General features: G+C 34.0%; 1 protein-coding gene across 1 annotated transcript in view; it reads left to right on the top strand.

Moving 5' to 3' along the window:
• kirrel3a (kirre like nephrin family adhesion molecule 3a) overlaps nucleotides 1-23,065 on the top strand; it is a 520,880-nt gene that overhangs the window by 383,319 nt on the left and 114,496 nt on the right. The window contains exon 6 of the mRNA XM_030154510.1: nucleotides 2,106-2,211. Within this exon, the coding sequence (XP_030010370.1) occupies nucleotides 2,106-2,211 (106 nt within the window). The remainder of the gene's footprint in view (nucleotides 1-2,105; nucleotides 2,212-23,065) is intronic.

Here is a 23,065-nt window from a genome sequence, read left to right as displayed (position 1 = left end):
AAAACATGAAATTATGTAAATACTTACTCTTATAAATTATCCAAACAAAAAAGATGTGAATAATCTGAAAAAAATGAAATCTCTTTAGAAAAATAAGTGCAACTTTAACAATAACATGCCTCAACTTATCATGTATACATGTGTATTATGGATCGGATCTAGAAAGACATTAAACACTTAGTAACAGGCAGAAAATAGTTAAAATTGTGCTTCATTTTCTTTAGACATTTCAGGTTGTTCATATTTGTTCAGGCTATTCACATTTTATTGTTACAGGATGGTTTGTAAATGTTAGTATTTTCATAATTTAATGTTATTTTTTGCACTAAAACAAAGACAAATATTTGAAGTTGTCATTGTTTATAGCTCAGGTGTCAAACATGCGGCCTGGGGGCCTGCAAAAGGGTCCAGTCCGGCCCTTGGGATGAATTTGTGAAATGCAAAAATTACACTAAGTTATTAACAATCCTTTTAGTCCAGGTTCCACATTCAGACCAATTCAATCTCAAGTGGGCAGGATCAATAAAATACTATCATAATAACATAAATAATGACAACTCCAAATTTTTCTCTTTGCAAACGTAAATATTTTCATGTATTTACACTAAACCAAAGTTTAATTTCACAAAAAAATGTGAATAACCTGAACAGATATGAACATTTTGAAACATCTGAAGTGCGACTTTACCAATATCCTGCCTGTTATTAAATATTTTGTGTATTTGTAGATCCACTGTGATCTGTAAGTTATAATGTACATGTATAAATGATAAACTGAGGCAGAATATTGTTAAAATTACACTTATTTTTTCAGTGTGTTCATGTTATTCACATCTTTTGAAAGCATAATTTGTAGATGTAAACCTTTTCATAATGTAAATTCATTTTTTCACTCTAAAACAGAGAAAAGTTTGGAGTTGACATTATTCATATATTATTATGTTATTATTTTACTGGTTCGGCCCACTTCCTATCAAATTTAGCTGAATGTGGCCCCTGAGCTAAAATGAGTTTGACACCCCTGGTTTATAGGCATAGTGTAATATTATTTTTTCAATAATAATAATAATAATAATAATAATAATAATAATAATAATAATAATAATAATAATAAACTTTATTTGTATAGCACCTTTCATACAGAAATTGTAGCCCAAAGTGCTTCACATTGATTGAAAAAATACAATATTAAAATACATTAAGATTTGATTATACATCAAGAAATAAAATGAAATCTGAGAGAAATACAATAAAATAAAAATAAATATAAAAACAGCGCACATTAAAATATTTGATTATGCATAGAATTTTTGAAGTGCAAGAAATAAGATGAAATTTGAGAGAAATACAATAAAATAAAAATAAAAGCAGCGCACATTAAAATATTTGATTATGCATAGAATTTTTGAAGTGCAAGAAATAAGATGAAATTTGAAATACAATAAAAAAGTCAAAAATAAAAAATAAAAACAGAAATACAATAAAATAAAATAAAAATAAAAACCGCACATTCCTGGTTCCTGAATTGTGACCCCATTTTTATCTCCTTTCAAAGGCTAATGAGAATAAAAATGTTTTTAATTTGGTTTTAAATATATTCAGTGAAAATCACATCAAACTGGAGTCATTATTTTTTGGAGGTTATAATGCTGTTATTTTACTGTAGATCATATTGGTTTGTAAGTGGAACCTGAACGAAAATGAATTCAACAGCCTTGACTGTGGAATTTTTGCACTTTGAAAATTCATCCCACGGGTCGGATTGGAACCTTTGGCGGGCCGCATTTGGCCCCCGGGCCGCATGTTTGGGACCCCTGCTCTAAAACAAATCATGTGAAAAGGCTTAAAAACTGGTCATGCATACTCCGTCTAGGCTGCGTAGACGCCGATCCAACTTTTGCGCTCCAATAATTTGACACCTCTGACCTTTACGTCAATAAACCCAGGGTGGGGGCTATAAATGTTGGCGCATCAGATCAGGAAAAATCACACTGAAGTCTATACAATGTGTAACGATGACTGCAGATCATTTTGAATCAGCTCCATTGCTGCTCCTCTGTTCTTCATCATATCATGACTTTCCCCCTCCCTGTCTCTTCTCTTAGACCTGCCCATTGTCAACCTCACTGTGGAGCCTCAGCCCGTCCTGGAGGGAAACCTGGTCCGATTCCACTGTGCCGCCAAAGCCAACCCACCCGTCATCTACTACAGGTCAGCTCATGTGGACACATTTTACTGTAATGGTCTGACTCACACCTATTCCTAGAAACAATGTTCTAAAGCAGGAAGATGTCAGTAGACTATATCTGGACAAAACCATTAACCATTTGGCTTCGCTAAAAGTAAAGGTGAAATGTTGCTTCTGTGACTCATTTTGAGTCTGTTTTGAGTGATGGAAGCTTTCAGATCTTGAAATAGATGCACTAATAACCACATAAAAGGTAATAGTAATTTCAGGAAAATGTTGAAGCATAAAAATGACTACGAAGTCAAATAGTCTATGTCTGTTTATGGACTCATATTAGCTTATTATTTGCATAGTATCTACCTTCTCAGACGTAGAGTGAACTAGTATGGGTAGCTGATCTGTACTAGCTTATTTATTTATTTATTTATTTTTTATTATTTTAAATTATACATTTACATAAACATGTACTTAGACATAAGGAACCACACAGACACACACACACACACAATTATACAACAGACCTACAAACCTATTAAACACAAAAAAGAGAAGAAAAAAAAACACAACAAAAAACAAGAAAACTTTTTTTTTTTTTAATTTCTTTTTTTATTATTTTAAATTATCCATTTACATAAACATGTACTTAGACATAAGGAACCACACAGACACACACACAAAAAAATTATACAACAGACCTACAAACCTATTAAACACAAAAAAGAGAAAAAAAAAACAACAAAAAACAAGAAAAGTATTTATTATTATTATTATTATTATTATTATTATTATTATTATTATTATTATTATTATTTTAAATTATACATTTACATAAACATGTACTTAGACATAAGAAACCACACAGACACACACAAAAAAAATTATACAACAGACCTACAAATCTATTAAACACAAAAAAGAGAAAAAAAAAAAAAACAACAAAAAACAAGAAAAGTATTTTTTTTATTATTATTATTTTAAATATACATTTACATAAACATGTACTTAGACATAAGAAACCACACAGACACACACAAAAAATGTATACAACAGACCTACAAACCTATTAAACACAAAAAAGAGAAAAAAAAAACACAACAAAAAACAAGAAAACTATTTATTTATTTATTTATTTATTTTATTTTTTTATTATTTTAAATTATACATTTACATAAACATGTACTTAGACATAAGGAACCACACAGACACACACACACAAAAAAATTATACAACAGACCTACAAACCTATTAAACACAAAAAAGAGAAAAAAAAAACACAACAAAAAACAAGAAAACTATTTATTTATGTATTTATTTTATTTTTTTATTATTTTAAATTATACATTTACATAAACATGTACTTAGACATAAGGAACCACACAGACACACACACACAAAAATTATACAACAGACCTACAAACCTATTAAACACAAAAAAGAGAAAAAAAAAACAACAAAAAACAAGAAAAGTATTTTTTATTATTATTATTATTATTATTATTATTATTATTATTATTATTATTATTATTATTATTATTATTATTTTAAATTATACATTTACATAAACATGTACTTAGACATAAGAAACCACACAGACACACACAAAAAAAATCATACAACAGACCTACAAATCTATTAAACACAAAAAAGAGAAAAAAAAAAAAAACACAACAAAAAACAAGAAAACTATTTATTTATTTATTTATTTTTTATTTTTTTTTTATTATTTTAAATTATACATTTACATAAACATGTACTTAGACATAAGGAACCACACAGACACACACAAAAAAATTATACAACAGACCTACAAACCTATTAAACACAAAAAAGAGAAAAAAAAAACACAACAAAAAACAAGAAAACTATTTATTTATTTATTTATTTATTTTATTTTTTTATTATTTTAAATTATACATTTACATAAACATGTACTTAGACATAAGGAACCACACAGACACACACAAAAAAATTATACAACAGACCTACAAACCTATTAAACACAAAAAAGAGAAAAAAAAAACACAACAAAAAACAAGAAAACTATTTATTTATTTATTTATTTATTTTATTTTTTTATTATTTTAAATTATACATTTACATAAACATGTACTTAGACATAAGGAACCACACAGACACACACACACAAAAAAATTATACAACAGACCTACAAACCTATTAAACACAAAAAAGAGAAAAAAAAAACACAACAAAAAACAAGAAAACTATTTATTTATGTATTTATTTTATTTTTTTATTATTTTAAATTATACATTTACATAAACATGTACTTAGACATAAGGAACCACACAGACACACACACACAAAAATTATACAACAGACCTACAAACCTATTAAACACAAAAAAGAGAAAAAAAAAACAACAAAAAACAAGAAAAGTATTTTTTATTATTATTATTATTATTATTATTATTATTATTATTATTATTATTATTATTATTATTATTTTAAATTATACATTTACATAAACATGTACTTAGACATAAGAAACCACACAGACACACACAAAAAAAATCATACAACAGACCTACAAATCTATTAAACACAAAAAAGAGAAAAAAAAAAAACACAACAAAAAACAAGAAAACTATTTATTTATTTATTTATTTTTTATTTTTTTTTATTATTTTAAATTATACATTTACATAAACATGTACTTAGACATAAGGAACCACACAGACACACACAAAAAAATTATACAACAGACCTACAAACCTATTAAACACAAAAAAGAGAAAAAAAAAAAAACACAACAAAAAACAAGAAAACTATTTATTTTTTTCTAACGTATTTCTATCGTATCAGATGGCATCAGGTATGAAATATCATCTGACCCAGGAGAACCTCAATTTTATTTGACTCATTTGCTTTGTCAGAATTAAATCATTTATGAGCAAAAAATTGTAAATCTTTTTTTTTTAATGTGCAAATTGAAACATACGATATAGACTTCTAAATTAATTACTGTCCACATCTAACGTTTCCTACACAAGTTACAGCCATTTGTCAACTCAAATTAAGAAATTTCAAGAAATATTACAGCCTCTACATATTCATTATGGAGCCTTAAAACACGTGATCAAACATTTCCTGAGAAATATCCACTTTAGCCACAGATGGTGGAGTGGGTTTTTGAGGATTAACCAGTTTACATACTGTACGGTGCTTTTAATCTACAGCAAAGCACCGTATAGTTCATCATGTGTTTGTTCCTTGTAGAATCAGGAATCTCTAAAAGGTCAGCTTTATTTGAGCTCGGGAAAATCAGGTGTTAAGTTAAGCTTTGAGAAAATGTGCAATTCAAGAGGGTGGGAGAAGATTTATTCAACACATAAAATGATCACTCCTCATTCACGTGGATGTGGTTTTAACTGGACAGAAAGGGGGTTAAAAAAAAAAACCCTGCCATCTGTATGTAACTAAATCTGTCTGACAGGCATAGTTGAGTAAAAACTACTATTTTCTCTCAGTAAAAATGAAGAGTTGCATAAATTGAAAATACAGATATCAGATATACTGATACTTAAGTGTCCGTGTATCATTCGTTCATTTGTTTTTCAATTTAAAATGAAAAATAAAAAAACAAAAATACAACTTGTTTTTTTGTTTTTCATTTTCAAAACCAGAATGAAAAATGGATAACGGTTCGTTTTTCCATTTCCCCATTTTGTGCTCAAATGAAAAATGGAAAAAACGGATAACGACCGTTTAATCCAATTTTGCTATTTTCAATATAGTTAAGTTGTCTGACCCGGAAGTAGTTGTAACTATGGAAAAAAAATAAACGGAATCATGGCCGGACTAGAGGAATATTTTTGCTATAATTAAGCTGTTGTTTATCTCGTTAATTCAGAAAAACAGAGCCGAATTTATTTTTTTGTGTGAATGCAATACGCTTCTGTATGTATCAAAAAGCTGCTTGATCATAGCAAATATTCCTCCAGTTCCGCCAAGATTCCATTTGTTTATTTTTTCCCTTGTAACGACTACTTCTGGGTCAGACAACTGAACTATAATGAAAATAGCAAAATCGGATGAAACGCTCGTTATCCGTTTTTTCCACTTTTCATTTGAGCACAAAATCAGGAAATGGAAAAACGAACCGTTATCTGTTTTTCATTCTTGTTTTGAAAATGAAAAACAAAAAAACGAGTTGTTTTTTGTTTTTTGATTTTCGGTTTTACATTGAAAAATGAACGAATGATACACGGATTCTTAAGTACAGTGTTCAGCTACATTTTTTATTTCATGAATTAAACTATCAGAAACTTTTCAAAGAGGTGATGCTATTAAGTTTTTACTTGACTGAGTTGTGCTGTTAATTTTTTCTTACATCAAGCCAAGACGTGAGTCACACAGGTAAAGTTTTCCTTCTCAAGCGTCAAATCGCAATAATCTAATAATAAAGTTACACACAGTTTCTATAACTTCCTGTTTTTATTTTTATTTAACTTTACATCCCTTCAGTGGGTCTCATCCGTCTGTTCTCTGGAAACTGTATGTGTGACGCACAACTAAAATCACCATAATTTATCCTTTTTTACGTCTCTAGATCGATTGTTATATTTCTCTTCTACACCATCCATACGTGAGCCCGGCAATCACTTACTAAGCTGTCTTAAAAAGTTCCGACATACCGTACCACCGGCTCACCTTCACCTGCTAACAGCCTTCAGCAGCTGGCACCTTGTTGATAATAAATGGGCAGGCGGCCCTGAGAACCTGCCACATTTTTACCATCTGTCTGTGTGCCAGGGCAGGTTCGGCTAATGCTCTCTTCTTGTGTTAACAGCACTGAATGAGCAGGTCAGGCCAGCGACAACACACACACACACACACACACACACTGATTCACACCTTAAGTCAGGGGCCTTAGGCATCTTGGGAACACAAGCTGGAAAAGTGGCACAGAAAGAATCACCTATACTTAGTGCACAACAGGACAAAATGTACAATCCTTAAACTCTCTTAAACTTTTCAAATGTATTTAATAAAAAGGTGGTGTTTTTTGAACCTCCGATAATACAGAATATCACTGTATGAAAACACAGAAGACAAGTTTAATGATAAACTAATATGACCAAATATGGAAATATTCCTTTTGACACTAAATTAGGTACATTTGAACCCAAACCAAAAATGTGCACAGTGTTAAAAATTAAAAGTACATGCAGTCACTTATTGAAGCATTAAACACACTGAGGTTTTTATCCAATGTAGGTAAAACCATATCTGATGTAGTCGTTGTCAGACCTGAGTTTCACCACGGTATGAATAGAAAACTTTTGGGTCTTCTTTTATGTTGTGAAATGTGTTGTGTTAATTAGCATTACAGCGCATTACCGCCACCTACTGTTGGGGAGATGAATGGGCGGTGCTCAGCTCCATAAAGTTAAAGCACAGGATTGGTTTGTTAACATTATGTTTTGCCCAGACAAAGGCCCACGACCCAATGAAAATGGGTTTGCAACCCACTTTTAGGTCACAACCTATCAGTCACTGACTTAACCCTGTAAAGCCTGAACCATTACATCACTGAGACAAAATTCCAGTTCTTTGAAACTGGAGCCTTTATTGGTCCTTCTGAACAACTAAAGAAATGTTTTTTTCAAATATCAATTTCCATGTAGGGCTTTCAATTTTGTATCATATTTGATACATCGGGTCTCAATGCTCAAATATTTTTATTAAAAAAAACATAATATAACACAAACATGTCCAACAAATTGGTAATTCCTTTTCAAAATTGGCAAAGTTCTGCCTCCTTCCTCATTAATAATAATCTTGTAGTGTCACTGGAAAGGCCTCTGATGAACGAATTCCTCCCCCCTGGTGGATTATGTGTGTATTGCATGTATCTAATTGTATACATCAGGTTTTTGATAAAAAAAAATATCACACTGATCATGTAGAGGGCTTCAAAAGTCATCTATCAGATATGATACGTTTGATGTTATAGGGTTAAAGGTTACCTGTAGTGAATTTTTATTACTAGCTATTTCCAAAGATCACATATAATTCTAGCGGCTCCGTCAGGGAACTTAAATTATAGCCTGTTGTTAAGTACAGGGTGGGGAAGCAAAATTTACAATGAACATTTAGTTGTTTTTTCTCAGCAGGCACTATGTCAATATTTTTGAAACCAAACATATATTGATGTCATAATCATACCTAACACTATTATCCATACCTTTTCAGAAACTTTTGCCCATATGAGTAATCAGGAAAGCAAACATCAAAGAGTGTGTGATTTGCTGAATGCACTCGTCACACCAAAGGGGATTTCAAAAATAGTTGGAGTGTCCATAAAGACTGTTTATAATGGAAAGAAGAGAATGACTATGAGCAAAACTATTACGAGAAAGTCTGGAAGTGGAGGAGGCAACAAAAAACGTACCAAAGTTTTTATTAAAGCTCTCAAATCCAAAATCCTAAAGGATCCAACCAAATCCATGAGAAAAATGGCAATTGAGCTTGAGGTAGACAACAAGACCATTAGAAATGCAGTAAAATATGATTTGAAGTTAAAATCTTACCCAAGAACACCAAAACACTTGTTGACAACAGCTATGAAGGAAAAGAGATTGGAAAGGTGCAAGAAAATTATTACATGGTTCAAGAAAAAGTCCTCCATTGTAACAATCTTTTCAGATGAAAAGATCTTCACTGTCGATGCTGTTCTGAACCGCAGAAATGACAGATTTATCGCAAAATCTCCTTTGGTGTGACGAGTGCATTCAGCAAATCACACACTCTGACTTTTGCTTTCCTGATTACTCATATGGGCAAAAGTTTCTGAAAAGGTATGGATAATAGTGTTAGGTATGATTATGACATCAATATATGTTTGGTTTCAAAACAATCAACGTAGTGCCTGCTGAGAAAAAACAATTAAACGTTCATTGTAAATTTTGCTTCCCCACCCTGTACGTGTGAGTATTAAGTCTCTGCTCCGTCAGTCAGACATGGTCAGTGACATGTTTCCTCCTTCACCAGTTGTTCCAACACCGGTAGTGATGCAGACTCATTGTTTTGTTCCTTTACCTGGGCTGTGATGGACTGGTCACTGACCCCGTTCAGCAGATACCAGTCTAAGATGGCACGGTGGTGGGTCATGTCTCTAGGACAATGGCGGAGTGTAAAGCTTTCAGCTGCAAAAACAAGTGCGAACACATGCTTTCCACTCAATCTCGTTCACTGACTGCTACATGTTTACTCGCACTGATCACCAGAATCAATGGTGGTACGTCACTTCTGGCTGGCAATGGTTGCTCCCCATAGGTTCCCCTGCCTGTAATACATGTAATAAAATGGTCCAGTTTGGTGCATTTATGGTGATTTTTTTTTTTTACTGAATATTTGCCTCTCTTGCTTATGAAGCACAATTAATGTTGTTAGCATGACCACTACAGGTGTACTTTAAAAAGCCTAAAAGGAACACTTTTTAACATTTCCATTGTTGACTCTGTCTCACATGAGAATAATATGATGAATTTCATTGGTTGAAATCTACATGCAGTTACACAAATCGCAATCAGTGTGACCCTGTGCAATTATACAAATGCTAAGGCTGCAGTTTAATGAAATAAAAAATAACCTGTGTGAATGTGACAGCCTATTCCTTGCCCTGTCCCTGTCTTATTATCTACACCTATAATAACCAAATGACCAGTCGGTGTGTGTTTAGCTGCAGGAGCCTGTGCAGTAATTTGGTCACATGACTGTTGTTTTTCTGGTGTGCAGACCAGATGACATGGATGCCAATATGCAGGACAACAGTGAAGTGGTTTTATGCTGATGTTTTGGATTCAGTGATAATCAGGAAAGTCGCAAATAATAATATTGGCCACAAAAATTGCAATAAGGAGTTTTCACCAAATCATCCATCCGCATATTCTTTTCTATCAAATACACATATCTTATTCATTGTGCAAAAGCACAAGTATTACACAAAGCCTGACTATTATTTTCAATGTGTTTCAGTCTACTCTCTGGGGAAGATACGTCAAGAAAGGTCACAGCATTGCGTGATATTGATTGTTTTGCAGATTTCGTGGTCATAGTTCAAGCATGTCGGAAAGTCTCAGAATTGACAGGGATAGGATGTTAGCAAATATCACTTACGTAACAATGCAACTAAAACTATCTGGGTTTAGGTGTTATATGTTAACCCTTAGGGGTCTGAGCCTATTTTGGCTGTTTTTGACTACTTTTGATTTTGCCTTTATATACTATATAAAGAAATGTTTACTATACCCATGTTTGGTATCTTTTTTTACAGCATAACTTCATCTATCTCATCTGTCTATTATTTTGTCACTTTAACCTACTATATCAACACAAAAGGCCAAAAAACACACAAAATCTAAAATCCGATTTGAAAAATGTATATAATTTCTTTCATAAATAACACAAAGATGCTTAACGAACCTTTTCAAAGACTTTAAAACTGAATATTGGTTTCAAATATTAGGTATACAAAATTTGAATTGTAATACATTAAAACTATACTCAAATATTTGACCTAAAAGCATATCTTTACATAGGCGTTTTCTCCAGTTTTCTCACAATGGATGACATTTTGTGTTTGTAGAAGCGCTAGACAAGAAAATGTGCATATCTGTTCTGGAATCCATTGTTAATAAACCCATTCAGCTTGACCTTAACAGGAAATAGCTCAACCAGTCACACTGGTTTTGAAGGGAATTAGCCCATAAAGACCCAGTGCTACTTTTGTGGTAGTTCTCAAATAATTTTTTCTCTCTATTTTACCTTTTGTATCCAATCCAACTTTAGTCGTAAAACACTTTAAAACAACCACAGTGGACCAAAGTGCTGTACAGAAAAATAAATGAAAACCAAAATAACAGAGTAAAATACAAGAATAAATTAGAAATAAATAAATAAAAATACAGAAGAATAGATAAAACCTAAATAAAAGAATAAAATACAAGAAAAGATTAAAAACATAAAAATCTGTACAATTAAAAACAACAAATAAGAACAATAAACAAATACCAAATAAAACAACTGAATAAAAATAATACATTCAAATACATTCATTTTGTAAGTGATTTATCACTATTTATTATAAAGTGATTCGCTCTATTTTGCATTTTTTCAGCGAAAATCATACATTTTCCTGTGTTTAATTCACTGATTGTGTAGATGTTCATAAAAGCTCAGATTAAGGTCAAGGGTTATTACATCAGAAAAGAGAAACCTGAGAAAAAAGTGACTTTTTCAACAAAATCTGTCATTAACTGAACATAAACCAAGTGTCTCCATCCGCTGTCACTGATCCAACTCCATGGGTTTTACTGGTGAATCAATGTTGTAGAAGATGACGGTGTTTCTACGTTCACCACAGAGCTTTTGAACGTCCAAATGGGTCATATCTGATGACCATGAAACGATGACAAACTGTATTTTACACCAATTATTTATATGGATTAATAAGATTAGTGGTTTAGCAGTTATTAAACATTTTAGATCAATGGATGATTTTGATCACTGGTGACTGTTTAGGTCTTTATGGGTTAAAGTCAATGTGTTCATACGCCCTACAGCAGGGGTGTCAAACTCATTTTAGTTCAGGGGCCACATTCACCCCAATATGATCTCAAGTGGGCCGGACCAATAATATAATACCAGTGAAAAAAGTAAAATTACATTATGATGATGTTTATATCTACATCGTTTCCTTAAAAATCTGAATAATGTGAACAACTTGAAATGTCTTAAGAAAAACAAGTGCAGTTTCAACAATATTCTACCTCAGTTTATCATTTACACATGTGTTACAACTTACATTACAATTACAAATACACAAAACATTTAGTAACAGGTATAAAATTGATGAAATTGCATTTACTTTTCTGAAGACATTTCACGTTGGTCATACTTCAGGTTATTTGCATTTTTTGTAAAAGGATACAGTCTACTCTCGTTAAACCGCCCGCCGTTATACCGCCATTTTCGGTCACCGCCGACCAAAACCATTGCACAAAAATCCCCAATGCATTATTCCATTAGCTACCGCCATTTCCGCGTATCGCCATCCGCCAGCCCAGTTCCATGCACAAACAACACTTATACCATTGATTTCCCGACCGTTATACCGCCAGCGTGATTGCCATCGAGTACACATAAATTTTAACAATGCACTGAAACAAACGCGCCAGACGCTGATCGCGACAAGCTACGAGTAGGTCTACGGAACGGCCACCGTTCATTTATCGCAGAACACTCAGTAGGTCAGGATGTCGGGAAGAGGATGTGGGATTAAGCCAAAGCCTCAAGATGATGGGGTGTCATTTCCCGTATAATAATGCTTAAAATGTTTCCCCACTTTAAATGATCCCTTACAACATAACAGAATCAAGATTTATTTAGAAACGCAATTAGAACGGGTTAACGGAGGCAGCATAGACATCATATAGTAAAGACATGCACATTATGGACGCAACCCGTTGTAACGCCATTTTCGCTATACCGCCAATTTGGCCGTGAACGGAAGTTGGCGGTATAACGAGAGTAGACTGTAGTTTATTAATGTAAACATTTTCATGTAATTTTACTTTTTTACACTAAAACAAAGATAAAATCTGCAGTTGTCATTATTTATAGGTTATTATGACAGTATTTTTCTGGTCTGGCCCAACTGAGATCTCATTGGTTTATATGTATATGTATGGAATCTGAAATAACATAATTTTTACACTATTGATTAATATCCTCAGTGTAATTTTTGCATTTCACAAATTCATCCTACGGGCCAGATTGGACCCTTTGGCGGGCCGGATTTGGCCCCTGGGCCGCATGTTTGACACCTGTGCCCTACAGCATGTGTATAGGAAAAAAAAAAAGACTATAACCAGCTTATGGTGTTAAATAAGCAAACAACCTCAGAATGACACCTTTAGGGATGTCAGAATGACAAACTGTGGACTAAAACACAGGAAACCAGTGTTTTTGTACCTCTCACCCTTTTATTTCCAAGCCATAGTCCAGTTATTTTTGTGCCACAGCCTAAATGCAAGCGTTACGTAATACGGTTTGAAATCAAATTAACTTATCTTTACCTTAACTTACGCTTTTCTCAGCTCTCCTCAGACCTGTTTTATATTCATATGGCTCCACAGAATTCCCAACACAACCACAGTCAACCACAGCGAACAGATTGACTGAAGCAAATGCTTAAACGCCCTGCACAAGGTTACCTTAATAGTCATTGCTGAGAGAGACGACATTTAATTCCATTTCCCCGCACAGAGATTTACCAGTGTCTGAGCTTTCAGGCTGTAGTTAGTATTTGATTCTTCACATCCACTTTACAAACTTTACACTTGAACCTGCCGGTTAGAGGTGAACGCCCAGAACCGAAGAACTTGCACAAATGAAAAATGTCTTTTCTGATACTGAACTTGTGATGCAGTTTTGGTAAGTATCCCTGCTTTGTGTGTTGTTTTGTCTTATTTATCATAATTCTTAGTCTGACTACATTTAGATTTGAGAACTAAATGTAGCCACAACACATGCACCTTTTTTATATATTAATCTACCTTGTACATATCCTATATTTGTTGTAATTATCCAAATTACGTCCGAAAATAACGAAGCGAGACTCTCGGTTTAAAAATACGCATTCATTTATTTACTGCGTGTGGCAACTTGAAACAACACATACAACTTTCACAACTCGTGGCATACATATCTACTTCCGTGAAAATTTCCTATACCTTATGGGTAATGCTAAGCTTCATGGGAAATGTAGTTATCTTAATCTTAGCATTCATTATGGCTTATTTTAGCTCAACTTTTAACACAAATCACAAATGAAATATACCGTATATTTTTACTGTGAAATAAATTAACATGAAATTATAATAAATCCAAACACAAATTACTTGTACTTTATCTTTCCCCAAATAAAGTCACAACAATATTATCTGCATATATCCTCAGTTGTTGTACATATTATCCATCTGTGGTATAGAGTTAGCTTTTGTATATTTCAGTAATTCTAGTAGTACTTTAGTAGCATATGTGTATTCAGTATTTTATTCTGAAGCTTTTGCACATGCCTACATTTTTCTTTTGTATTTTGTATGATATTTTTATACAGTCCTTTTTACATTAAGTGTTTTTGAACTGAATTGAATTAAGCTGCTAAAGTGATTTGCATTGTTCCTGTGACAGTAAAGATCTATTCTATTCTATTCTATTCTAAAACCTATTGATAATAAGCTTGGTTTCCTGATTGCTGATAACCACAGTAGACAGGCGACCAATATCACTTACTGATATAAAATGTTTAATAACTGTTGATCCACTAATCCTATCAATCCATGTAATTAATTGGTGTAAAATAGTTTGTCATCTTTTCATGGTCATCAGATACGACCCATTTGGACGTTCAGAGGCTCCGTAGTTACCATGGAAACACCGTCATCTTCTACAACATTGATTCACCAGTAAAATCCATGGAGTTGGATCAATGACAGTGGACGGAGACACTTGTTTTACGTTCAGTTAATGATATATTTTACTGAAAAAGTCACTTTTTCTTCAGTTTTTTTGTGTTTTTCATATAATAACCCTCAACTTTAATTTGAGCATTTACAAACATACATAATCTGTTAATTGAATATAGGAAAGTATGTGATTTTCACTGAAAAATGCAAAATACAGAGCATAATAATTGAAAAAAAAAAAAGAGATAAATCATTTAAAAACGGTTGAAAATAGAAGGAAAATTCATATGGGAACTGCCACAAAATTAGCTGTGGGTCTTTATGGGTTAAGTCAGTAAGATGTGTTATAATTGAAATAAATAAAACATCTATGGCAGTGATTCAGTGAACATTTGTCCCATTTCTGATGCTGATAAAACACCACACACCAACTTCAGATACATCAGTCTGCTCAGTGTGTTTTTGATTACTATTCAGTAATTGTCACCCCTCGCCTACTGTTTTATGTTTTGTATTTGTACCCAAAATATAATTGACTTGGGAAGAAGGTGAGAGATGCTTGAAAGCTCTGAAACAGCTTATCGCTTATTTTCTGATGAAAAGACAAAGCTGCCATAGTATAGACCAAAACCAACAACAACCATCTGTCCATCTGACCTTCACAGCCTCTCACCGGTTCTCCACAAATTACATTTACATGCTTCTACTATGCAAAAAACAAATGCTTTGTGAAAGGAATTTTATGCAGCCAGATGACAACCTTTTTTAATTAATGTTTCTGCCAAGTTAAGAAAGTTTCTTTCTTACTGTGCATTCCGTTTGTTTTCCTGCAGTAGCTGCTCTTCCTAACAATACATTCTCACAGTGACAGGTTATTGTTATGTTTTATTCACTTGCAACTCTTAAGGTTAAAGATAGGTAAAGGCTGTGTCCTTGGTTAAATATTGAAAAAGTCAACAGGGCATCGAAGCTCAAGATGAGACAGGATGAGTTTGTTTACCTTATTAAGATTTAAGTCAAACCCAAACCTTTCCTTCCCCTTCGGTAAAGCTGTTTTACTGTCTACACATATCATACTAATAATGAAGCTTCTCAACTATGTTAATGTGTTTTGCGTCACACAGGAGCTCTGCCTGTGTTAATAAATAAACATGTCACATGTGCACGGCTCCGGCTCAATGTTTTTAATAGGCAACAGACTAGAAATACAGTAAAGGATGGAGTATTAGCACATACATACCCAGACAGCTTTAGATTTATCAGAGATTGAATATAGAACATTTTCACATTAACCTATGTATAAACATTAAAATAAAGATGTTATCCATCATGACATCTTTATTTTCATGTAATCCGGTAGAGAGCTGATGTATTGATGTATGTATAGGTCTGTGTAGGTCTAGGTTACTATAAAGTGTGACTCATGCAAGCCACTATGTTAATGTATACAGTACAATAAACACTAGCATAATGTCAGTAGTGTTTTTAGTCCACAGGCAGGTGTTTGTACGCTGGAACCATCTACTTTCCATGTAAATCTTATGAAATTCAGTGTACTTTGGCATCCTCGGTGCAAAAATGTCCTCAGTGCACCGCTTATTTCCTGTCATGCTTATAGCACTTTTTGACTTGATCATAAGAGTTCAACTTTTCTCTCACCAACCAATCAAAATTTAGAAGAGATTGACACTGTGATCAACAATATAGGGCAGGGGTGTCAAACTCATTTCAGTTCAGGGGCCACATTCAGCCCAATATGATCTCAAGTGGGCCGGACCAGTAAAATAACAACAGTGAAAAAAGTCAAATTAAATTCTGATAATGTTTACATCTACAAAAATCTGAATAACATGAACAACTGGAAACGTCTTAAGAAAAACAGCGGCAATTTTAACTATTCTGCCTCAGATTTTTAGTTTATCCTTGACACATGTGCATTACAGTTTACATTACAATTACAAATGCACAAAACATTTAAAAACAGGCAGAATATTAGTAAAATTGCATTTACTTATCTTAAGACATTTCAGGTTTTTCACATTTTTTGTAAAATAGCATTTTTATGTAATTTAACTTTTTTGCACTAAGACAAAGATAAAATTTGCTGTTTTCATTATTTATAGGTTTAATATGATCGTATTTTACTGGTCTGACCCACTTGATATCTAATTGGTCTGTATGTGGAATCTGAATTAAAGTGATTTTGACATCAGTGATTGTTAATATTTTCAGTGTAATTTTTGTTTTTCACAAATCCATCATACGGGCCAGATTGGATCCTTTGGCGGGCCAGATTTGGCCCCCGGGCTGCATGTTTGACACCTGTGATATAGGGTGTATCAAAAAAACAACATTTTGAAAAATTACCCCCAGTTCCACATTTGATAATTTTTGGAATTTTCTTTTATGGATGTCAGTAAGTAGGGGATTGGTGGATATTTGTCCAAATTTACAGACCCAGGTTTTCATGCATGAGTGAGCGGGGACAAATTGCGCAATCCAAGTTAAAACTGGTTTGCGCAAAGTAGCGGTGGGATTTAAGGGTTAGAGTTAACCCTAACTTGGCCTGTCCTCAGTGACATTTTCAGGCCTAAACAAGTTGAATTAACATTGAAAGGCAGGAATAGCTGCCATGGGTAAAGAAATTAAATTGACATGGCGGCCAAAGTGTTAGTGCTGTAACCTGGCAATTTTATGGAAAACCAGATGGATGCCCATTGTCCCCTCCCATGACCTTTGATTGGATTTAAATCCCACCGCTACTTCGCGCAAACCAGTTTCAACTTGGATTGCGCAATTTGCCCCTGCTCACTCATGCATGAAAACCTGGGTCTATAAATTTGGACAAATATCCACCAATCCCCTACCTACTGACACCCATAAAAGAAAATTCCAAAAATTATCAAATGGCGAACTGGGGATAATTTTTCAAAATGTATAGTTTTTTTTGATACACCCTGTATAGGACAAACTTACAAAATGTGGTTATTTATGATATAACGCTGAGGGTTTGATATGGTCCAGTTACATGACCTAATCCATGTTACTAGAATAGAATAGAATAGAATAGAATAGAATAGAATAGAATAGAATAGAATAGAATAGAATAGAATATCTGTATTGTCATTGTAACAAGTGCAATGAAATTTAAAAGTGCCATCCATCATACAACTGCATTAAAATTAATCCTATTATAAGGTGAAGACACACCAACCCGACAGCTGATTGTCGCCAGAAAAGGTAACCCGACTAATTCAGCTCCCATCTCCCCAACACGGTCAAAAAAGTGTGAAGAACGCATCACATCCACTACCGACTTCAGCAGACGTTCTAAAACCGGAAAATGACGGAACATCTCTCTAAACACAGAGCTCGCTGTCGTCAGTCATTGTTGTCAGCAGAGAGTGTTGAGTCGTCGAGAAGGGTTGTTGTTGTACTTAGATTTAGATTTAGATAGGTATTTTATTCATCCCATAGGAAAATTTACACTTTACTTGTTGAACAGATAATCTTCTAATCAGAAGATACTGGTGTTGTCAGCTCTAGGACTTCTTCTTGTGGAAAAAGAAAGATGTCACAGGTGAAAATTAAGGAAAAATCACACTATGCTAATAATGCTAACAGTGTTCACTTCATGGAATGAATGAAGTCCGTAGTCAACACTGACTGGCACTCATTCAGGTACGATATGAGCAGTGAATGGACTATTATAGAAGACAATAAGTACCTTGGCATAGCTGGATTCACATGGAAACTTCTCGTTCACTGATTCACTAGTCAAGGGCTATCCCTCCACCAATCAGACTGATCCGACTGAACGACGGTTAGTGGCCGATTACTCATGTTGAATCGTCCGAAAAGACTGCCGACGGCATTAATGATGGCCGATTGCTCAGAACATACCTACCAGACTCATGTCACCGACCTCACCAGACTGCCCGATGACGTCCAACTGCTGAAAATCGGGTTGGTGTGTCTTCACCTTTAGATGTACTTTTGGGGCGCCTTTCACATATATATATATTTTTTTCTCTACATTTAACCTTTGCTAAGTGAGTTATTACTATTTATTATATAATATCACCCACTGTATTTTGCATTTTTCAGTGAAAATCACGTCATTTAATTAACCGATTGTGTAGATGTTCGTAAAAGCATGGCAAGTGAATTTAATGTTATTTTATCAGAACACAGAAAGCTGATTAAAAAAAAGTGACTTTTTCAGCAAAATACACGACTAACTGAATGTAAAACAAGCGTCTACATTTGTCGAACCGCGTGTGTTTTACCGCTGAAAAATGTTGCAGAAGCCGACGGTGTTTCCACGTTTACATCGGAGCATCTGAACGTCCAGGAAAAGCTGAGAAACAGCATTTTACCTGAATTATTTAACTGTATTGATAGGATTAGAGGTTCAAACGTTATTCAAGATTTTAGATCAGCAGCTGGCGGCTGTTTGGGTCTTTTAGGGTTCACTTAAATCTCACCTATTCATGTTTATCTATACTTTCAAAGCACTCTTCAACATAAGGTTTTTCTCTGTGTAGAACCATGATGACTGAATGTTCATGTTGTTAAAAGATGAGAAACAACGATCGACTGAAAACACATATACGTAATAAAACAGATGAAGTTTTAATGCTCATATTCTGGCCCGAAAAACTACTTTCTGTGTACCGCTAGCAGGAGTAACTACTTAAAAAATGAAAACTTACAGTAATGAATAACGAAATAATGTGGAAGTAGCCATAGCGACAATACACGCTTGTCTGAAACGCTTTGAAAAATCAGGTCATAGATATATCCGACGAAAAAAAAAAAGCTTCCTGTGAGCGCATCTAATGTTAATACTTCAGTGTGTATGAGTAGGTGGAATATTTTATCCATTAATGAGATTATATGAACAGTTATAAGTTTTTACACTTTGCTTTGTATTTGTTTTGCATCTTGTGACGTATTTATTTACTTATTTTAGTCTGGTATCATAATGGTTTTGCATCATTTCGTCAGGTATATATTTACCTATGTTTTGTTTGTTTTGTACTTCCTGGACATGTAGTTTTGCACTTGTTTTTGTATTTATTTTGTATTATCTTTGGATGTATTTTGTTTGGTTTGTCTGACTTCATACAGTATGACTTTATAGCTAGTTGTGTATAGCTAACCATTAAGGCTATTATTATTTAGAAAGGGGCAGGAAATAAAAAAAATTTCTTCATCCTGCTCCTTTTCGAGCATGGGTGTGTAAATGTTTGTTCACCTGATGATTATTAAATGTCTGCTGATGAAATGCACAACCATGAACAAAATAAATGAAATGGAAAAAAATGACAAATGAAATAACACGTGATTTGCGGAAAATACAATGTGTTTGCTGTTTTTGTTAATAGCGTAGAACAAATTATGTTGTGATTAGACATATCTGTGGTGTGCAGAACTGTTTTATTCTGATGACCAGGTTGAACATACAATATGATTAACCCTTTAACAACCGCAATCTCTCCGGCGCTGCATTTTGCACTTTACAGCATTCGCATTTCTGTAACTCCTGAACCGTTTGCGCTTTCCACAAAATTTCAAACGGCATTGGAAAATCTGAGTCCTGACACTATATAACCCTTTACGGCACCATTGTGGGACTCTATTACAAGTAGAAAGGACCTGTTTCAGAGACTTCCACACAGGCTAAAAACACCTGGAAATAACAAAAAAAAAGAAGAAGTAATAATATGAAAACTGAATGTTTAAGACCAAAAAGCATGTTTGAGCAGATGTAAAATAGCTGAAAGTTTATTTATTCAATCTCAAAAAGTTTTGTCATGGATATTTAAATGTATTTCTTATAATAAATATGCTAAAATCTAAAAGTCCGTTTTTTTTCTTCTTTACTAAAAGACACTTTTTAGCATTTATCATTTATAATAATGATAATTAATGGCCACATATTGAAAGTTAAGTTCTTCCTGAAAACAAAGGTGCAAAAGAATTGGCAAAAAAAAAAAAAGAGATTTTCTGACACTTTTATTGCAAAGAAAATATGAAGACACCTAGGCGGCTGTTATAATGTCAGTCTGAAAAGGTTTAATACAGAATAAGAAGAAAAGTATCAGCAATCCAAAGAAATCACCTCTTAAACTCACCTCTTCAGAACTGCTGTGGATAGTGTTCATGAGGTACTTTTATCACAGACATTTTACATCATTCTGTTATTTTAACCACATAAAGTATCTTTGCGTCTTATGAAAAGCGCTCTATAAATGAAATATGGTAGAATAATCATGATAACATAGAAATCACACTCTGTACTCCTTCAGGATCCAGTGCATTGTAGGAAATCAGGCTGCAGGACTAAGACTGGGCTCCTTTAATATGTGTAATGTGTCAGTTTCCAGGCTGCACAAATTGATGCAGTGGAGTTGTCTAAAAAGAGTGACATTAATACCATATCATACAACACTCTTAGTGAGTCAGGATCTGTCTTTAAAACGTCCGCGGCAACAAGTTGAGTCCTCAGAGACTTCCTAATGCCCTCTCAGCTGAGCGTGCTATTGATCACCTGAAGTCTATCCTTTTCTCTGTGAAATGAGAAAAGTCTGGCTTCCTGAGGGCGGGTGGCGGGGTGGTGTGGTGGAAGGAACTTCTGTTGTGGCTCCTCCTTATCACATAAGCTCCAGATGTTCTTCATCTCTCTTCCCTTCCCTGCATCCAGCCCTCCTCTTCCTCCCCCTCCTCCTTTTCCTCCCCTTCCTCCTCCTCCCCGTCACATCTCAGATTGGCTGGAAGAGCTCGATTCTGAGGTTAGAAAATGAGCGCAGCAGGGATATAATAGCTTTGGTGTTTTCATTAATGTTTTATGTTTATTTGGTTGTTTGGTCTTTGGGTGTATTCACACCTGAAAAGGCCTTTGGTCCGCTTATTTGGTTTGGATCGAATGCAGACTTTATTTTTTTTTTTGTTTGGTTTGTTTCGAGGCCGGTTATATTCACACCAGAAGTGAAGCAGCCCAGAGGTGACCACCTCTTCCAGGTGGTCTCGGTCCACTTGTTTATTTGAAGTCAAAGTTCATACGTTTGTATTCACACCGAAAAAAAAGTCTGGACTTTCTGGAGAAACAATCAAAGTTGGTCTGAATACACCCGAACAAAGTGTTTTTCAACCTTGGGGTCAGGACCCCACATGGGGTCGCCAGGAATTCAAATGGGGTCACCTGAAATTTCTAGTAATTGATAAAAATAAAAACTTACTAATAAAAAATATATAGTGAGTTGAGAGAGACAATCCCAGTACATAAAAGACAAACTGTGAAGCTGAAACTGAAGCACAGTGGTACTGTTTATCTTTTGAATGTTCATTGTGGTCAGTTTCAGATGCTGCAGCTCTTGCATAATTCATAGTTTCAGTTCTTGTTTGTTCAGTATTAATTGTCAGCCTTGTAAATACAAACTGGACTGACTGTACATATCCTGAACAAGGAAAATAAAATTCTCACTTTGTGCAGTAATCTACACCTGGCTTTTCTGCCTCCGTCCATAATAATATACATTATATAGACTAAATGTCATCTAAAATTAATGGTTATTTGCAGCATAGTATAGCAAACTATTAAATGATCAAAAACAAATTAATTTTAGCAAAAAAAAGTGTCAGTTTTGAATGTCTGGGATCACCAGAAATTTGTGATGTTAAAATGCAGTTTGTTGTAGTTACTGGCCTACAGGTACAAATGTAGATTTCTGCTTATTTTTAAGGGCCTGAACATGCATGAAAAGTCAAAAATGTTTCTAGGTTTTGTAAATGAACATTCAAAAATGGCTCTGTGGTGCCCCCTAATGACCACTACTCCAGACAATATGCTCCGATCGGAACAAATTTGGTCCACATATGTATCTAAATGTGATCCACAAAACATCAGTGTAGCCGATGAAGTCAGACCAACAGGAAGTCAGCCATTTTGAACTTTGTTGCCATTTTTGGCAATTTGCTGACCTTCTATTTTCTCACATTCCTCCTAGGAATTTCATTTTCATTTATTTTTTATGTACTGTTCACACTAACATGTTTCTGACATGAACATACAGTATTTCTCTGTGTTTGGGACTCAACACCCCCACATAAACAGTGTTTTGTGTCATTAAAACAGATGTTAGCTCAGGCCAGAAGTTGGCCGAGGGGTAACAAGAAGAGTGCACTTTTGGCCCTGGTGGAGGTATCAGTTCACCAAATTAGTTTTTTCTTCACTAGTTTTAGTGTTTCTTTACTCTAATAACCATGGACTGACTACAGTTTATGAATCACTGACCGTTGATCAGCGAGTTTCTGTTCACCGGGACATTTTATAATTGCTATAATCCGCTGTGCACAACAAGAACTGGTGGATACTGCT

This window comes from Sphaeramia orbicularis, chromosome 14, assembly GCF_902148855.1.
Source record: "Sphaeramia orbicularis chromosome 14, fSphaOr1.1, whole genome shotgun sequence".
In the NCBI taxonomy this organism is placed as follows: Eukaryota; Metazoa; Chordata; class Actinopteri; order Kurtiformes; family Apogonidae; genus Sphaeramia; species Sphaeramia orbicularis.
The sequence above is the reverse complement of the archived record's forward strand: the minus strand, read 5'-3'. Positions and strand labels throughout refer to the sequence as shown.